We start from the raw sequence: 16,760 nt of genomic DNA, 5'->3' as shown, positions 1-16,760 counted from the left end.
TAACATGAACCCAAAGTGTGTGATATCAATCTTAGAGTTATTTTCTTAAGCATTTCGGCGCCCAAGCTCACAGATTCAACAAGGCTTTCGTAGGAGTTTTCTTTTTTTCAGGGGAAGGTGAGTGATTCTTCTTGTAGTTTGACCCTTCCTCTGTACCATAAAGCTAAAAACACACTCATTAGAACCCGACTGATCATTAGAACCCGACTGCTCATCTTTTCGGACTTTTAAAATAGTTAAAACCTTACGGATCCCAAGCTCACATAAAGTCTTTCGTAGGAGTTCTGTGCCTTTCCGGGTGTAGTTTTATGATCCTTCTAGTGGTTCGACCCTTCTTCTGTGCCATGAATCTAAAATCACACTCATTAAAACCCAATGACCTTCCTATCGGCCTTTGGAAATAGCTAATGTGGAGGGCGGAAGCGTCTGAGCACACCAACCCTCGGCCCCAACTTACCCAGCGTGACGATCTCCCAGCAGAGTATGCCGAGGCTCCAGACGTCCGACTTGTGGGTGAAGATGCTCATGTAAAGGGACTCCGGCGCCATCCACCTGATAGGCAACGCTCCCTGCTGGCCCGAAGGTTGAGAGGAGGAGGGGGGAGGGGAGAGGCCGGAAGGAGGGGCAGATGGATGTAGGAGAAAGATAGATGATGTAGACGAGAACAAGGAAAGAGGAAGGATCAAGGAAGGAGGAGTAGATGATGTAGGAGAGAGAAAGGAAGGAGGAAGGATCGTGAAAGGTGGAAGGAGGGATTGAAGAGGGATGTAGAGGAGAGGAAGGATGGATGATAAATGGAAGGAGGGATAAATAATGGAAAGAGAAGTGAAAAGGGAGACAGGAAGAATGATAGATGATATATAAGAGAGAGGAAGGAAGGAGGTAGGGAGAGGAGAGGAAGGATCGTTGAATAATGGATAAGAGAAGAAGAGAGAAGCAAAAAGGGAGACAGGAAGAATGATAGATGATATATAGGAGAGAGGAAGGAAGGAGGTAGGGAGAGGAGAGAGAGGATCGTTGAATAATGGATAAGAGAAGAAGAGAGAAGCAAAAAGGGAAAAGGAACAAGCGATAAATGATTAGGACGAAGACAGAAGAGGAAATAATAGTTCATGGAAGGACAGCGAAGGAAGCGAGGGTTAAGAAAAGAGGAATGGAAGGTATGGAGGACAAGAGTTGCAATTAAATGTATCAGGAAGTAAAAAAAGGAGGTATGGGAGGCATGTGTGGATGGGCAGCGCGCGAGAGAGAGAGAGAGAGGAGGACAAGGGAGGGAAGGAATGAGGAAGGGAGAAAGGGACAATGGATGGGACAGACGGTCAGGGAGAGCGAGAGCGAGATAAGGGAAAGGGGAAGGAGGAAGGGAAGGAATATGAAATGAAGGGCGGGCGGGACGGGAAGAGAACGAGGAAATAATTAATTCACGTCTCGGAGAAGATTAAACTCAACTCCTGAAGGGGTTATTACACTGGGCAAATTTTCCGTGGATCTTCAGTCAAACCACGATTTCCGCTAGCGTGGTTCTCATTTGTTTCTTGTTATTGCTGCTGCTGATGATTTTTTTTTTTTTTACAACAAAGGAGGCAGCTCAAGGGCAACAAAAAAAGAAAACAATAATAAAAAAAAAGCCCGCTACTCGCTGCTCCTAAAGTAAAGCAAAAGAGTAATACCGTCGTCATTCGGTGAAATCTACCGTAGCTTTGGAAGATCGTGGACACGTCAGAAAACCACGGAAATATGAGAACCACGCCAGCGGAAATCGTGGTTTGACTGAAGATCCACGGAAAATTTGCCCAGTGTAATAGCCTCTTAAGTCACGTCACCTCGCCTAACCCTACTCTTCAATCTTACCTGTACGTACCTGTCCAAAGCCAATTAACTTTTGAAAACTTTATCTCAGCCCTCTGGTAATAACAATCTCCTGTAGCTGGGTAACCCTGAACAAGTGCTGATTTGAAATACATGAAGATGAAGTATGTATATTATTTTCATGTTTTTTTTTTTTTTTAAACTTTACTCGGCTCAAATAGTTCAGATGTGGAGTTCTGAGTTCCTGAGGGTTACCATCTTACCCTGATTAAACAGATTCTTTCATTCTGCTCATAACATACATTCTTTTCATCTGTTCACAAAAAACATTCCCTCTTTTTATCTGCTCATAAAATAGATACATTCTTGAGGCCCACATTCTCAAACCTTTCTGGGCTTAGGGTCGTATTTTAAAAACATTTTGTCCCCCAAGTTCACCTATTTGACAAGACTTTCATAGGAGTTTTGGGCATTTCCAGGAGTAGTTTTATGATCCTGGTGGTAGTATGACCCTTCCTCTGTACCGTGAACCTAGAAAAACACTCACTATAACCCGCTGGATCCCCTCTTTGACCTTTAGAAATAATTGATGTGAGAAGCGAAAATGTCTTAACCCGGTAGCTGCGGGGGTCATGTTTCTTAGGTTAGGTTGGGTTAAGGTTAAAGGCCCCTCTACGTAAAATAATGAGAAAGAATCATTACTCACGCAAACCATTTCATAATATATATCAACGCATATGTGATCAGTTTATACATCATCTATTTTGGGAGGTTTATATCATGGGAGAAATTTGGCCCATCGCTGGTACACGGTAAAGCCGCAAATTTGGCCCGTCGCTGCTACCGGGTTAAAATATCAACCTAACACACTTGTATTTGATAAGGCATACGTAGAGGTTGTGTCAGTATTTCCAATAGTAGTTTCATGAGCCTAATGATAGTTTGACAAGTCTTCTGCTCCATGGACGTGAAAAACACTCATGAGAGCCCAACTTATCACTTTTAAGGCCTTTTTGGAAACCGTTGTTGTGAGAGCCGAAAGGGTCTGAAACTACGAGCCTAAGATCCAGCCCTGAACACCCACCCTGCTCTTCTGCTCGTAGATGTCGCTGCCGAGGTCCTTGACGCTCCTGGCCAGCCCGAAGTCCGCGATCTTGCAGACTTTGTTGTGGTCGACGAGGACGTTGCGCGAAGCCAGGTCTCGGTGGATGATCTGAAGAGGAAGAAATAAATAAATATCGGCAAAAAATAGAGCAACGAGGGATAGGAATGGAAAAAGGAGGGGAAATAATGAAGATATGAAGCAAATAGATAAATGAATGAGGGAAATAAATAAAGAAAGGGGGCAAAGCGATAAAGAAATGAGTGAGTAAGCGCGTAGCGTGTGTCGAAGAAGAGAGCAGAACGAGGGAGGAAAAAGAAGAGAGAAGATTAAGATGGTGGAGGAAGGAATCTAGGTAAAGGAAAAAAGTATGCATGTAAACAACGAAACGAGAATGCAATGATGGAGGAGAATTATGGAGTGAGGAAAGAGAATGAAGGAGAGAGGGAGAAAAAGAGAACAAAAATATGATAGTAGAGGAAGGAAAGTGACTGAAGGGGAGACGGCAGGAGTAAAATAACGAAAGAATAATGATGATGGAGGGGAATAGAGAGTAAAGAAGGAGAACGGTGGAGAAAGGGAGAAGCGAGGGAGGAAAAAGAGGAAAAAAGATTGTGATGATGGAGGGGAATAGAGAGTAAAGAAGGAGAACGGTGGGGAAAGGGAGAAGCGAGGGAGGAAAAAGAGGAAAAAAGATTGTGATGATGGAGGGGGAATAGAGAGTAAAGAAGGAGAACGGTGGAGAAAGGGAGAAGCGAGGGAGGAAAAAGAGGAAAAAAGATTGTGATGATGGAGGGTGAATATAGAGTAAAGAAGGAGAACGGTGGGGAAAGGGAGAAGCGAGGGAGGAAAAAGAGGAAAAAAGATTGTGATGGCGGAGGAAGGAATGCAGGTGAAGGGAGAGGATATGTATGTGATAATGAATGAAGGAAGTGATGGAAGAAGGAAGAAGGAAAACAGGCGAAGGATAGAGAGTGAGGGAAGGAAAGAGAAGGAAAAAGGTTGAAGGAAGAAGGAAAACAGGCGAAGGTAAAGAGCGAGGGAGGGAAAAAAAAATAAAACGCTTGTAATACTGGAGGAAGGAATGCAGGTAAAGAGAAAGGGAAGGCATGCAAAGAACGAAAGAAAAATGCGATGACGAAAGGGAATGTTTGAGGGAAGGAAAAAAAAAAGAAGAAAAATGATCGAGGAAAAGTGAATAGCAAAGGAGGAAAAAGAGAGTAAAATATTAATAGCACAGGAAGGCATGAGGGGGAAGGGAGTGAATGTGTAAATAACGAAAGATAAGTACGATAATGATGGAGGAGAAAGGAGGAGAGATAAGAACAGGGAAGGAACGAGGGAGAAAGGGAGAAACCATGACGGGGGAAAAGGAAAAGATTGATAATAACACAAAAATGAAGGAGAAAGTAGAGAGGAAGGGAGACGCAGCAAGGAACCAGAAAGAGGGAAGTATTTGATGAGGGAAAAGATAGATAATGATGATAACAGCGAACAAGGTGAAGAGAAGGGAGGGGAAGGGATACAGAGGAGACGTACACACACACACACATACAAACAAAAGCAAAACAAAGCATAAAACCTATCCTTAAAACACTCGCGCTCACACACACACACACCGACGCAACACAACACAAAACAAACACAGCACAGTAAAACACAAATCCACCCCCATACAGCCCTTACCCCTTCCTTGGTTCTTTATACTCATACTCAAAACACACACTAAAATTATATACGAACACATCACTAACACAACGCAAAACAATCAAACACAACACAATACAACACTCATACACCCTTTGTTTATCTATTCTCACCCCCAAACAAGAATTCGCATACACTAAGTCGACACTAAGCGCCACATTTTTAAACATTTAATCGCCGAAGCACACATATTTGACACAGTTTTCGCAGGAGTTTTGAGCATTTCCAGAGGTAGTTTCATGACCCTGGAGGTAGTGCGACCCTTCGTCTGTACCATGAAACTACAAAAAACAGTCATTAGAACCAGACTGATCTCCTTTTTGGACTTTGGAAATAGTTGATGTGAGAGCCAGAAGCATTTAAGAATACCGACACTAAGACATCATAATCCCCTCCTATAACTCCTTCATTCACTTCTCGATCCTGTACGTAACTAACACGCAAAACAAGCACTAAGACACAAGTAAACAAGCGTAACTCAAGACATTCCCCCCTCACACAGTCCCTTCACTCACCTCACTACCCTGAACGTGCCCACAACCACAACAAACACTAACACAAACATACAAGCATACCCAACACCACCCTTCACGCAGCCCTCACTCACCTCAACTCATTATTTACTCACACTATCTAACAACCATACAAGGACACCCCGATACATCTCTCTGCACACGTTACTCCATCACTCCAAGAACTTACACCCACACCTAAAACAAGCACTAACAGACAAGCTTACAAGCACACGAAACATACCTTCACCCCTATACCCAAAACAAACACTAACACACAATCACACAAGCGTAACCCATGACATCATCACTCCTTCATGAAACGCATTGATCGCCACTTTGCTGCATCGGGAGTGAACTGAACGTACCCAAGAGTAGGTACACAAGTGCTTTAATCCTTCCCTGCAAGTCACTCCTCTATGTTGTATCCTCACCCCCACAACCCTCACACACCCCTCGGCCAAACAAAAGCAAGCACTAACAAGCGTAAACCAACACTAACATACAAGATAACAAGTATATCCAACACGTTATCATCACCCCTTCACCCTTCACTCACCCCGCGGCTCTGGATGTACTCGCAGCCGGCGGCCACTTGACAGGCGAAGCGCGTGAGGTCGTGCGAGGTGAGGGCGGCCGTGTCGGAGGAGAAGTTGTAGTAGTTCTGCCTCGTCCGGTGGTCGCGCAGGAAGGTGAGCAGCTTGCCGAACATGACGTACTCCATGATCACGTAGTACGGCTCTGGAGGGGGGGGGGGGAGATGAGAGTGAGTGGTGGTAATGACTGACTGACTGACTGACTGATTGATTGACTGAATAAGTGAATGAATAACAACACAAGCAACACAATAAAGAGGAGTAAAAGATGTGACAAGAGAAACGAGGGAATGGAATTTACTTCGAGAATGAGAGAAGAAACATAAACGTAGAAACACAATACAACATAACAAAAGCAACACAAGAATAAGGAGTAAAAGGCGTCAAAATGGAATGAAATAAACCCCGAGGAAAAGAGAAAGAAAACAGTAAATGTATATTAACACGAGATAACACAATCAGCACTAGTGAGGAAATGAACGGAAATGAACATTGAAAACAAGATAAAGGAAATATGAACGTAACTCAAAACAGACGACACAACAATGAAAATAAAAAAATATATAAAAAAAGAGGGATGGAATGATCAGAAAATAAAAGAGAAAGTAGTGCAAACCAAAACAACTCAAGCAACACAAGAATGAAAAATGAAAGATGTAAAAAAAAAAAAAGAGAAATTAACAGCAAATAAAAAAAAATATAAACATATATCAACCCAACCCAGCACAGCAACACCAACCCTGCTGCGTGCAACACCCGAGGAGCGTGACCACGTTGATGTGCTGGCCGAGGTGTTGCATGATGGCCAATTCCTTCAGGAGGTCCTGCTTCTCCTTCGCCCCCGCGCCCTCCTTCACGCCCTTCACCGCCACCAGCACCGTGGGACCGCCCTGGGACCCCTCACAAGCACAGAGATCTCGCGCCTCGGCCTTCCACACCTGTAGGAGGGAAGGATGTGTAGGAGACGGTGGTGGTGGTGTTGGTGAAGGTGAAAAGGCATGATCACAGGTATACGTTCAGACATACAGGTATAGTTCTGCACAAATACAGTACACGTTCATACAGGTTTAGATAGACGCGCACATACATTATACAAAGAAGGTTGAGCAAGGTGATAAAGCATGATTACAGGTACACATTCACAGTAACATACAGACAGAGAGACGCACAAATCTAGTACAAGAGAAAGGTAAAGAAGCTGATAAACAATAGGTATACACACACACACACACACACACACACACACACACACACACACACACACATAAACAACAAAAAAGCTCACGATGCGCACAAACGAACAAAGAGGAAAAAAAAAGTATAAAAAGACAGATGCAGTGCACGTCTACACATTCACACAGACAATAGGTTTAGACAGACACGCACAGGTGAACTTACAGATATACCACAGACATTCATATTCAAAGACATTCAATATGGTCGTATAAGACATTTCGTCGCCCAAGAACACCCATTTGACAAGACTTTCGTAGGAGTTGTGGGCATTTCCAGGGGTTGTTTTACGGCCCTGGTGGTAGTCTGACCCTTCCTCTGTACCGTGAACCTGAAGAAACACTCATTAGTACCCGGCTGACCCCCTCTTTGACCTTTAGAAGTAGCTGATGTGAGAAGCGAAAGTGTCTTATCATACCAACCATAGAGCCCCATATTGTCAGACGCTTTCGCCTCCCACGCTAACTATTTGCAAAGGTTAAATAGGAGATAAGTCGGGGTCTAGTGAGTGGTTTTTAGGTCCACGGTACAGGAGAAGGATTAAATTACCAGAAGGGTTATAAAACTACCCATGGAAATGTCCCAAACTCTTACTAAAGCCTTGTCAAATAGGTGTGGTTGGGTGCCAAGATGTTTAAGAATATGACCCACACGCTTAGACGAATAGGCACAGATAAACAAACAGGTAAACTACACGTACACACATTCAAACAGACAGACACAGAGAGACACGCACACATATAAACAGACAGATAAACTAACTAAACATTCACACACACACGAACACACACAGATAAACATACAGGTTAACTACACGTACACACTTTCAAACAGACAGACACAGAGAGACACGCACGCATATGAACAGACAGATAAACTAAACATTCTTACACACACGAACACACACACACACGGAGGTATAAACAAACAAGCACACAGGTCAAAACAGGCAGGCAAACAGGTAGGCGGGCAGGTAAACTAATCAGACAGGTTGATCTAAGCAGAAACTCACCACACCAAAGTTTCCCTGGCCGAGGATGGAGGCGAGGCGCAGTTTGGAGCGCGGAAACTCCCAGGGCGTGAAGCGGGGGTTCTTGGCCTCCACTGACGAGGGGCCATCAGTCTCCTGTAGGGGGGGAAGGGGGGGGAGGTGAAGGGGTCAGCCGGTGGTGGTGGTGATGATGGTGGTGATTAGATGTTGGGAGAAGTAATGGTAGCGATATAGTAGTCGTGAGTGGTAGTAATAATAGGTAATGGTGGTGATGTTAGTGGTGGTGGTGGTGGTAGTGGTTAGAACTAATGGTCGTGATGATGGTGGTGAGGAAGGCAATGGTAGTAGCAACGGGGTAATGGTTGAAAAATGGTTATGGTGGTAGTTATAAGTTGGAAGTGATGGCCATGGTGGTAGTTATGGTATTTTTAAAGGACAGTTCATGGTGATTGGAAAAATAAAGGTAATACTGGGAGGTAAATGAGGTTGTATGGTTGTAGTGGCAGTGATGAGTCGTGATGATAGTGATGGTGATGGCATGACTAAGGGAAGATGGTAATGATAGTGGCAATGGTGATGACGGGAAGCAGGTTATAGTGATGATGGGAAGAGATACGAAAATGACGGTGACAGTTGTGAGGTGTGGTGATAGTGATGGAGACAATGGTGATGATGCTAAAGGAGGTGCTGATAGTGATAGTGATGATGATAGTGATGTTGATAGTGATGGTGGGAGGAAGGTAATAGAGGGGTAGGAGAATGATAATGGTGCTAATTTTAAGTGTTGTGATAGAGACAGTGACAATGATGATGATGCTAAAGGAGGTGCTGATAGTGATGGTGATAGTGATGGTGATGGTGATGGTGGGAGGAAGGTAATAGAGGGGTAGGAGAATGATAATGGTGCTAATTTTAAGTGTTGTGATAGTGATAGTGACAATGATGATGATGCTAAAGGAGGTGCTGATAGTGATGGTGATAGTGATGGTGATGGTGGGAGGAAGGTAATAGAGGGGTAGGAGAATGATTATGGTGCTAATTTTAAGTGTTGTGATAGTGAAAGTGACAATGGTGATGATGCTAAAGGAAGTGCTGATAGTGATGGTGATGGTGGGAGGAAGGTAATAGAGGGGTAGGAGAATGATAATGGTGCTAATTTTAAGTGTTGTGATAGAGACAGTGACAATGAGGATGATGCTAAAGGAGGTGCTGATAGTGATGATGATGGTGATGGTGATGGTGGGAGGAAGGTAATAGAGGGGTAGGAGAATGATTATGGTGCTAATTTTAAGTGTTGTGATAGAGACAGTGACAATGGTGATGATGCTAAAGGAGGTGCTGATAGTGATGGTGATGGTGATGGTGATGGTGGGAGGAAGGTAATAGAGGGGTAGGAGAATGATTATGGTGCTAATTTTAAGTGTTGTGATAGAGACAGTGACAATGGTGATGATGCTAAAGGAGGTGCTGATAGTGATGCTGATAGTGATGGTGATGGTGATGGTGGGAGGAAGGTAATAGAGGGGTAGGAGAATGATAATGGTGCTAATTTTAAGTGTTGTGATAGTGACAATGATGATGATGCTAAAGGAGGTGCTGATAGTGATGGTGATAGTGATAGTGATGGTGATGGTGGGAGGAAGGTAACAGAGGGGTAGGATAATGATAATGGTGCTAATTTTAAGTGTTGTGATAGTGACAATGATGATGATGCTAAAGGAGGTGCTGATAGTGATGGTGATAGTGATGGTGATGGTGATGGTGGGAGGAAGGTAATAGAGGGGTAGGAGAATGATAATGGTGCTAATTTTAAGTGTTGTGATAGTGATAGTGACAATGGTGATGACTGAATAACAATGAGGATGATGGTAACTATGTCATGACTAACGACAGGTGATGGTAAGGGTGATGGTGAAATGGTGATGGTGGGTGGTGAGAAGGCTGCGTCACCATATACTCACCATGGCGGGGGGGTGGGAGGAGGGCTGGGTCTTCCTGGGGTGGTGGGTGATGGGCGTGAACCCTTCCCCTCGCTCCTCACTCTCCGGCAGCGCCTTCTGTGTCTTCTTCAGGAACCTCCGGGCGATGAAGAAGGCAAGACCCGCCGCTGGGATGACGCCGATGACGCTGATGACGTAGATGGCGGTGTAGGAAGCCCGCGGGGAGTCCTTCAGGTCCTGTAAGTCCTTCAAGTCTCCCTCTTCAACGCCTTCTACAGTAGCAGTGGATCCTGGAAGCTCAGACGCTTTCAGGATCGATATGACCTTGATTGTTGGGGTGTCCGTCGTTTCAGACCCTTCGACAGAGTTGCTGTGGTCGGTGGGGTGCGGTAGGTAGGTAGGGCGGTGGTGGGAGGTCGGGTGGATGGTGGTTGCTGTTCTGGGAGTGTCTAAGGGCGGGGCCTCCTCAGTCTCGTGCGTGGAGGAGGTCGTGATGGTGGTGGTGTCCGCGGCGGGGTGGAGGCTGAGGGACGGCGTGACGGCTGGGCGGTGGGCGGTGACGGGGACTGTGGTGGACCTGGTGCGGGTGGTGACGGTGGCAGGGACGGTGGCGGTTGCGAGGATGGACTTGGAGGCTCCCTGACGCCACTCCAGGTCCAGGGAAGCTCTGGTGCCGCTGGTGCTGACACTAGACTCGCTGCCGTTCTTAGCTGCGCCTTCCTCAGTCGTCGGCAGCCTTGAGGGGGCCAGGAAAGGCTTATCGTCCGGCTTCCTGGCTTCCGTCGGCTTCATTGTTGTGGGTTCTGAGTCGCTGGTTGTCGTCTGCACCTCGTTCACGGTGTCCGGCGAGAGGGACGTGTGGAACGAGAAGGACGACTTGATGGAGGTCTGGACGTTCTTGTTTGGCGTCGTTGTCTGCGATGGTGACGAGGAGAAGGACGGATAAGAGGAGGAGGAGGAGGGGGAGGGTCGTGTGGCGGGCTGGGTGGAGGCGGGGATGGCTGTGGAGGGCCTGAAGGTGGTGATGGGCGGTGGTCTGTGTCGCGTTATCGTCCTGTTGTCCAGCTTGATTTTGACGCCGTCCACCTCGGCGTGTATGATGTGAATGCCTTGCTCCGCCAGCCGCTTGTTCAGGTCCTCGAGATTAGCGGCGATGTTGTAGACTTTGTCCTTGCTCCTGCTGGTGTTGGTGGCCTGTTTCATGATCTCCGTCAGGCTCTCGATCACAACCTGCTCTGGAGTCTTGGTGGGCGTGGTGGTGGTTGGCGGCGGTGTGGTGGTCGTGGTGGTCGTGGTGGTGGTCAGAACGACTCTTGGTGTAGTTGGTGAGGTGACGGTGACTGTGGTTCTGTACGGGTGCTGCGTCGTGGTGGTGGTGGAGGTGGTGGTGGGGATGGTGGTGGAGCTGGTGGTGGAGGTGGAGGCGTAGGTGTCCTGTGGCGGCGCTGTGGAGGCTCTGTGGTAGGTGATGGGCGGCGGCAGCTTTATGCGAGGCCTCAGAGGGCGTCGCCGGCGGTGTCCTGTAGGCCTGACGTGTCCCTCGGGGTTGTCACTCTCCGCTGAAGGTCTTGGGCGCCTCACGAACTTCCTTGTGGGGCTCGAGGGAGGAGACTGCTCATCGTGCGACGGGGATCCAATGGTCTCCACGCGGGGCAGAGTTATCTCCACCTCCTCTTCCTCTTTCTCCTCCTCCTTCCCTTCTGCAGGCTTCTCCTCCTCCTTCCCTTCTGCAGGCTTCTCCTCCTCCTTCCCTTCTGCAGGCTTCTCCTCGTCCTTCTTCTCCACCTCACTCTTGAAAGTCGTCGTCGAAGTCTTCCCATACGCTTCGGTAGTCGAGGGTCGTCCAAGGGTTGTGTCTGGGGCTTCCTCACGACCTTCATCTTCTCCTTCGAGTTGTGAGTTGAGGATCTCACTCACGCTGGGCATCATCCTTACTGGGGAGGTCCTCTTCGTGGCTAGGGAGGGGCGTGGGGTGACGTGGGATGCCATGCTGTCTGTGGTGGTCGTGGGAGCTGTGGTAGTGGTGGTGGTGGTGGTCGTGGTGGTGGTAGAGGTAGTAGACGACACTTGACTAAGCCCTGTTCGGAGCCTACTCAGTCGTCTTAGATTATCTCTCATCCTGTGGGGTCTTTCTGTCGTGGTGGTTGTCGTTGTGGTGGTGGTTGTGGAGGGGGTGGATGAAGGTGGAGGTGTAGTGGTGGTGGTGGTGGTGGTGGAGCCTCGTCTGCGTGGTGGTGACGGCGTCCTGGCGCGAGACACCCACGAAGGTAAGGCTCGCACAGGTATGGAGAAACTTCGCCCACCTGTCGGCGTTGTGGTGGTGGTGGTGGTGGTGGTTGAAGTGGTGGGAGTGGTGGAGGGTTCGGGTGTTGTGGTGGAGGAGGGGGAAGAAGACGAAGAAGAAGAGGAGGAGGGAGAGGAGTCAGGTGATGGCGTTGTACTCCTTCCGATTCTAAGGACGCTTTTCACAGGGCGAGGGAAGAGGATGGATCGGCGCTCAGTGGTGGAGGAAGTGGATGAAGGAGCTCTCGTTATCCTCTGTATGGTGGCGTCTGAAGTGGAGGGGGTGGAGGACGAAGTAGTGGTGGTGGTGGTGGTTGTTGGTAGCGATGCAGGAGTAGCTGCGGTAGTAGTGGTGGTGGGCGGTTTCGTTGTGGTTGAGGCTGTGGTTGCCGGTTGGGTAGAGGTGGTGCTAGTGGTAGTAGTTGATGGTGGTGTTGTGGTAGTGATGGTGGTGGAAGTAGGTGTTCGTGGTGAAGGAGAATTTGTGGTGGTGGTAGAAGTGGTGGTGGATGATGGTGGTGATGATGGAGAGTCTTTTGTAGTGGTGGAGGTCGGTATGGAGGAGGGAGAAGTGGTGGTGGAGGACGGGGAGGTAAGATGAGTGGAGAACCTTCGTGTCGTTGCCTCTATCTCCGCATCACGTACAGAAGAAGGGGATGAAGAAGGGGGTGAGGTGGAGGTCGTGAAGGGGGCGGAGGTGGTGTGAAGCTCATCCGGAAACTGCGAATCCTTACTCAGCTCATTCTTCTTGGCTCGCTTGGTGGCGGTGTCGGTGTCGGCGTCGGCGTCGGTGTGGTCGGGATAGTGAGGCGGATAGGCGAGCGACGACGCCAGCCTCTTACCGAACTCCGACTGCACTGAGAGAGGGAGGAGGGGTCGGGTTACAGGGGCTACTGGGGACACTGGGGGTACTGGGGATGCAGGAGACAAGGACACGACGGAAGAGGATGAAGAGGTCGCGGCCACACGACGTCGAGGTATTGAGTCTGAGCGTCGGATAACAGGCAGCCTTGACACCCTGGTCCTCTGAGAAACACGCCAGGCAGCCCGACTAGGAGGAGAAACGCCCCTCCGCCCCTCCACCGGCCCTATTCTGCGTATAAGGACGGAATCAGCCGCCGGGGACATCGTCAAATCCACGACCTCCACCACCGGGTCGTGGGTGTCGGAGCGGGCGATGCGGGCCACCTTGATGGGCACGGCGCCTCTGGGGATGTAGAGAGGCACCACCATCGTCTCAGCGCCCCTGTACTCCGGCTCCTGCCCCGCCGCCGCCACCACCTCCGACCGCACGCCGAAGTCACCGCTGACCTGGTCCAGAAGGGAGTCGTAGTCCCCGGCCAGGCGCGGCTCGGCTTCCGTCAGCGTGTTGGTGGTGTAGAACCTCGCCGACCCGCACACACCTGTAGAAGACACACACCTGTTAGACACACGTACGTAAAGGCACACACCTGGAGAAGACACACACCTGTTACACCCGTACGTAAAGGCACACACCTGTTAAACACACGTACGTAACGGCACACACCTGTTAAACACACGTACAAACCTGTCACACACCTATAGCAAGGGAACATGTGGAGATAGACACGAAGATAAATGAAATAAGACCTTTTGAAATCTGTACATCTGTAGAAGACACACACACCTGTTAGACACACGTAACCTGCACACCTCTTACACACCTGTCATAAGGGAATACGTGACGAGATACGGATAATAAAGTACATCTGTTCGAGACACCTGCACACCTGTAAGAGTCGCCTGCACACCTGTTGAGGACACACACACACATGATAACACACATGCCACAAGGGAACACGTGAATAGGTACAAAGAGATTAAAGTAGTGAAAGTCTTTGTCCCTTGCCTAACACACACACACACACACACACACACACACACACACACGCATGATGAGCAGCAGGGGGTGACCGTGACCCACTCCGCCCCGCTGCCGTCCATTGTAGGCACGCGAGAGGTCAACGTTTCCTACCCTCGCGTCCTCTCTCCCCATCCTTCATTGTCGTCCCTTCCCCTCTCTCTGATCCCTTTCACCTTCCTCCTCCTCCTCCTCCTCCTCCTCGTCTTCCTCTCCTCCTCGTCCTCTTTTCTTTCTGTTCCATTCTTTCCTTCTCCTTCTCCCTTTTCTCTCTTCTCTTCTCTCCTTTGTTATATTATTGTGCCTTAATCTTTCCTTCTCCTCCTCCTTTCTTTCTATTCCCTTCGCTCATCATTTGTTACATTATTATATCTTTTTCTTTCTCCTCTCCTCCTTTCTCTCCAATCTCTTTCCTCCTCCATTACCATATTATTTTAGCTTTCTCTTTCTTCCTCTTTCTCTTCCCTTCTATCCTTTACTCTTCGTTTTGTTTTTCTTTTCCGTCTCTTAAATTCACTTTCTTTTCCTCCTCCTCCTCTTTCTCTCCCTTCTCCTTCTTTACTTTTCTCTCTCCCACGTTTCTCTTCCTAAATTCACTTTCGTTTTCTTCTCTTCTCATTAATAATCTTCCTTTCTTCCTCCTCCTTTTTCTCCTCCCTTCTTCTCTCTTTCCTTTTCTTCTTCCTGCGAAATCATTCTCGCTCCACTTCTCGTCCTCTTCTACCTTTTCCTCTTCTTTATCTTTTTTTTTTCTTCCCAATTTCATGTCATTATCTGTGCTTTCCTTTTTTTCTTTAGTTTCCGCGTGGTGTATGACGGTTCCGTTTTCTCTTTCTCTTTTTATGTGCGTTTTAACTTTCCCTGTCTCGTTCTACTTACTCGATATTTTCACCCTTTTTTCACGAGGGTAAGTATATTCTCTCTCTCTCTCTCTCTCTCTCTCTCTCTCTCTCTCTCTCTCTCTCTCTCTCTCTCTCGCTCTCTCTTCCTCTTCTCTCTCCTCTTTTCCTCCATCGCTTTTTCCCTCTCCCTCACTCCACCTTCCTCCTCCTCCCTCCATCTCTTCTTCCGTTCAACTCACTCCACTCTCCTCCTTGCTCCCCTATCCTTTCCTCCTCCCCCTCCTCCTGGTCCTGTTCTTGTTCTTCTTCTTTTTTCTTTTTCTTTTCCTTCTTCTTTTTCTTTATTTTTCTTTTTTTTCTTTTTCTTCTTCTTCTTTTTCTTTTTCTTTTTCTTTTCCTTTTTTTCTTCTTCTTTTTCTTCTTTTTCTTCTTCTTCTTCTTCTTCTTCTTGTTCTTCTTTTTCTTCTTCTTCTTCCTTCTTTCTTCTCCTCCTCTTCTTGTTCTTGTTCTAGTTTTTCTTCTTCTTCTTCTTCTTCTTCTTCTTCTTCTTCTTCCTCCTCCTGACGAAGAAGTGGAGGGCGTTTCCTATTATAGTGTTTTTCTTGATGACGTCACGCCGACATCCGCTACTCGGCTCAGCGGGTTAGGGACATTAAGTTAACGTGGCCTCAGGGGGACCGAATACCGCCTTGCCTTGCCTTGCCTAATGTCGCCCGAGGTAGCCGAGCAACGCCTTACCTTACCTTACTAAACGTTGCCTAAAATGATTGTCTTTTGCCTACGTTGATTTTATGTTTATCTTTCTTTAGTTTCATTTTGCCAACCTGAACCTAAACTGATTTGTATTTACCTTTCCTTTGTTTTATTTCGCCTAACTTGAACTTATACTATTTATATTTTCCGTTCTTTTGTCATCTTTTCTTACTTTTTTTTTTAGCGTGAACCTTAACTGTTCCATATATTCCTTTCTTTAGCCGAAGTTGAGCACAAGCTGGTTCATATTTCCCTTTCTTGTGTCGTTTGTCTAACTTCGGCTTCATATGTTTCATATTTGCTTCTCTTTTGCCTAACCTGACCCGAACTGTTTTATATTTACCCAAACTTGCCACATTTCTGCTTCACATTGACCGTCTTTTCCGCAACCTGAGCTTGTATTCAGGTCCCCAAGCAGCGTCTGAACTTGCCAAACGTTACCTAACCTGCTCTATTTTCGCGTAACTTGACTCTGAACTGGTCTTTATTTACCTGAGTTTCTGTGTTCTGTTTCTGAGTTTCTCTTTATTTACCCAGTTTCTCTGTTCTGTTTCTGTGTTTCTCAAGGGTCTTCTTTATTTTTTTGTATCTGAACCTAAAGCAAAGTAACCAGGGAAAGTTTCGCCTCACCAAACGTTCCTATGTATTTTAAAATCACACGTTCAGCCAACAAAATAATCCCGTGCAGTCATAAATATTCGTGTAATTTTTCTTCCTATTTCTTCCTAACTTGAATCCAAATTAGTCTGTCTTCATACACCTTCAGAACCTTCACCTTAATTGGCGCGCATTAACGAAACCTCCCTTTTCCTTGTTCACCCGGAATGAATATAATTTACCTGGCCATATACGAAAGGCCTTTAATTAACTGAATATTTCCACTCCATTATACCTCGAACCTATATTACTTTCTCTCTCTCTCTCTCTCTCTCTCTCTCTCTCTCTCTCGCCCCCCGACAGCTACTAATGAGCGTCATTTATTCACCGCCAAAGCTGTTGGGAAATTTCTTTTCTTCTGGCGAAAAAAAGTCTTGTGCGTGGTAGAAAAAGTTGCTGTTGTTGTTGTTGTTGTTGTTGTTGTTGTTATTGTTGTTGTTGTTGTTGTTGTTG

At 47.1% G+C, this 16,760-nt stretch overlaps 1 protein-coding gene across 1 annotated transcript in view; it reads right to left on the bottom strand.

Moving 5' to 3' along the window:
* The window catches only part of LOC127006831 (mucin-5AC-like), a 31,318-nt gene extending 17,180 nt beyond the window's left edge, over positions 1-14,138 (bottom strand). The window contains exons 1-7 of the mRNA XM_050877185.1: positions 14,115-14,138; positions 9,912-13,670; positions 7,972-8,085; positions 6,466-6,664; positions 5,690-5,871; positions 2,894-3,022; positions 458-569 (exon numbers count right to left, since the gene is read on the bottom strand). Of these exons, the coding sequence (XP_050733142.1) occupies positions 458-569; positions 2,894-3,022; positions 5,690-5,871; positions 6,466-6,664; positions 7,972-8,085; positions 9,912-13,670; positions 14,115-14,138 (4,519 nt within the window). The remainder of the gene's footprint in view (positions 1-457; positions 570-2,893; positions 3,023-5,689; positions 5,872-6,465; positions 6,665-7,971; positions 8,086-9,911; positions 13,671-14,114) is intronic.
* Positions 14,139-16,760: the final 2,622 nt, after the last annotated feature.

The sequence above is a fragment of the Eriocheir sinensis genome, chromosome 33 (assembly GCF_024679095.1).
Source record: "Eriocheir sinensis breed Jianghai 21 chromosome 33, ASM2467909v1, whole genome shotgun sequence".
Lineage (NCBI taxonomy): Eukaryota > Metazoa > Arthropoda > Malacostraca > Decapoda > Varunidae > Eriocheir > Eriocheir sinensis.
This window is presented reverse-complemented; position numbering and strand designations above follow the sequence as displayed.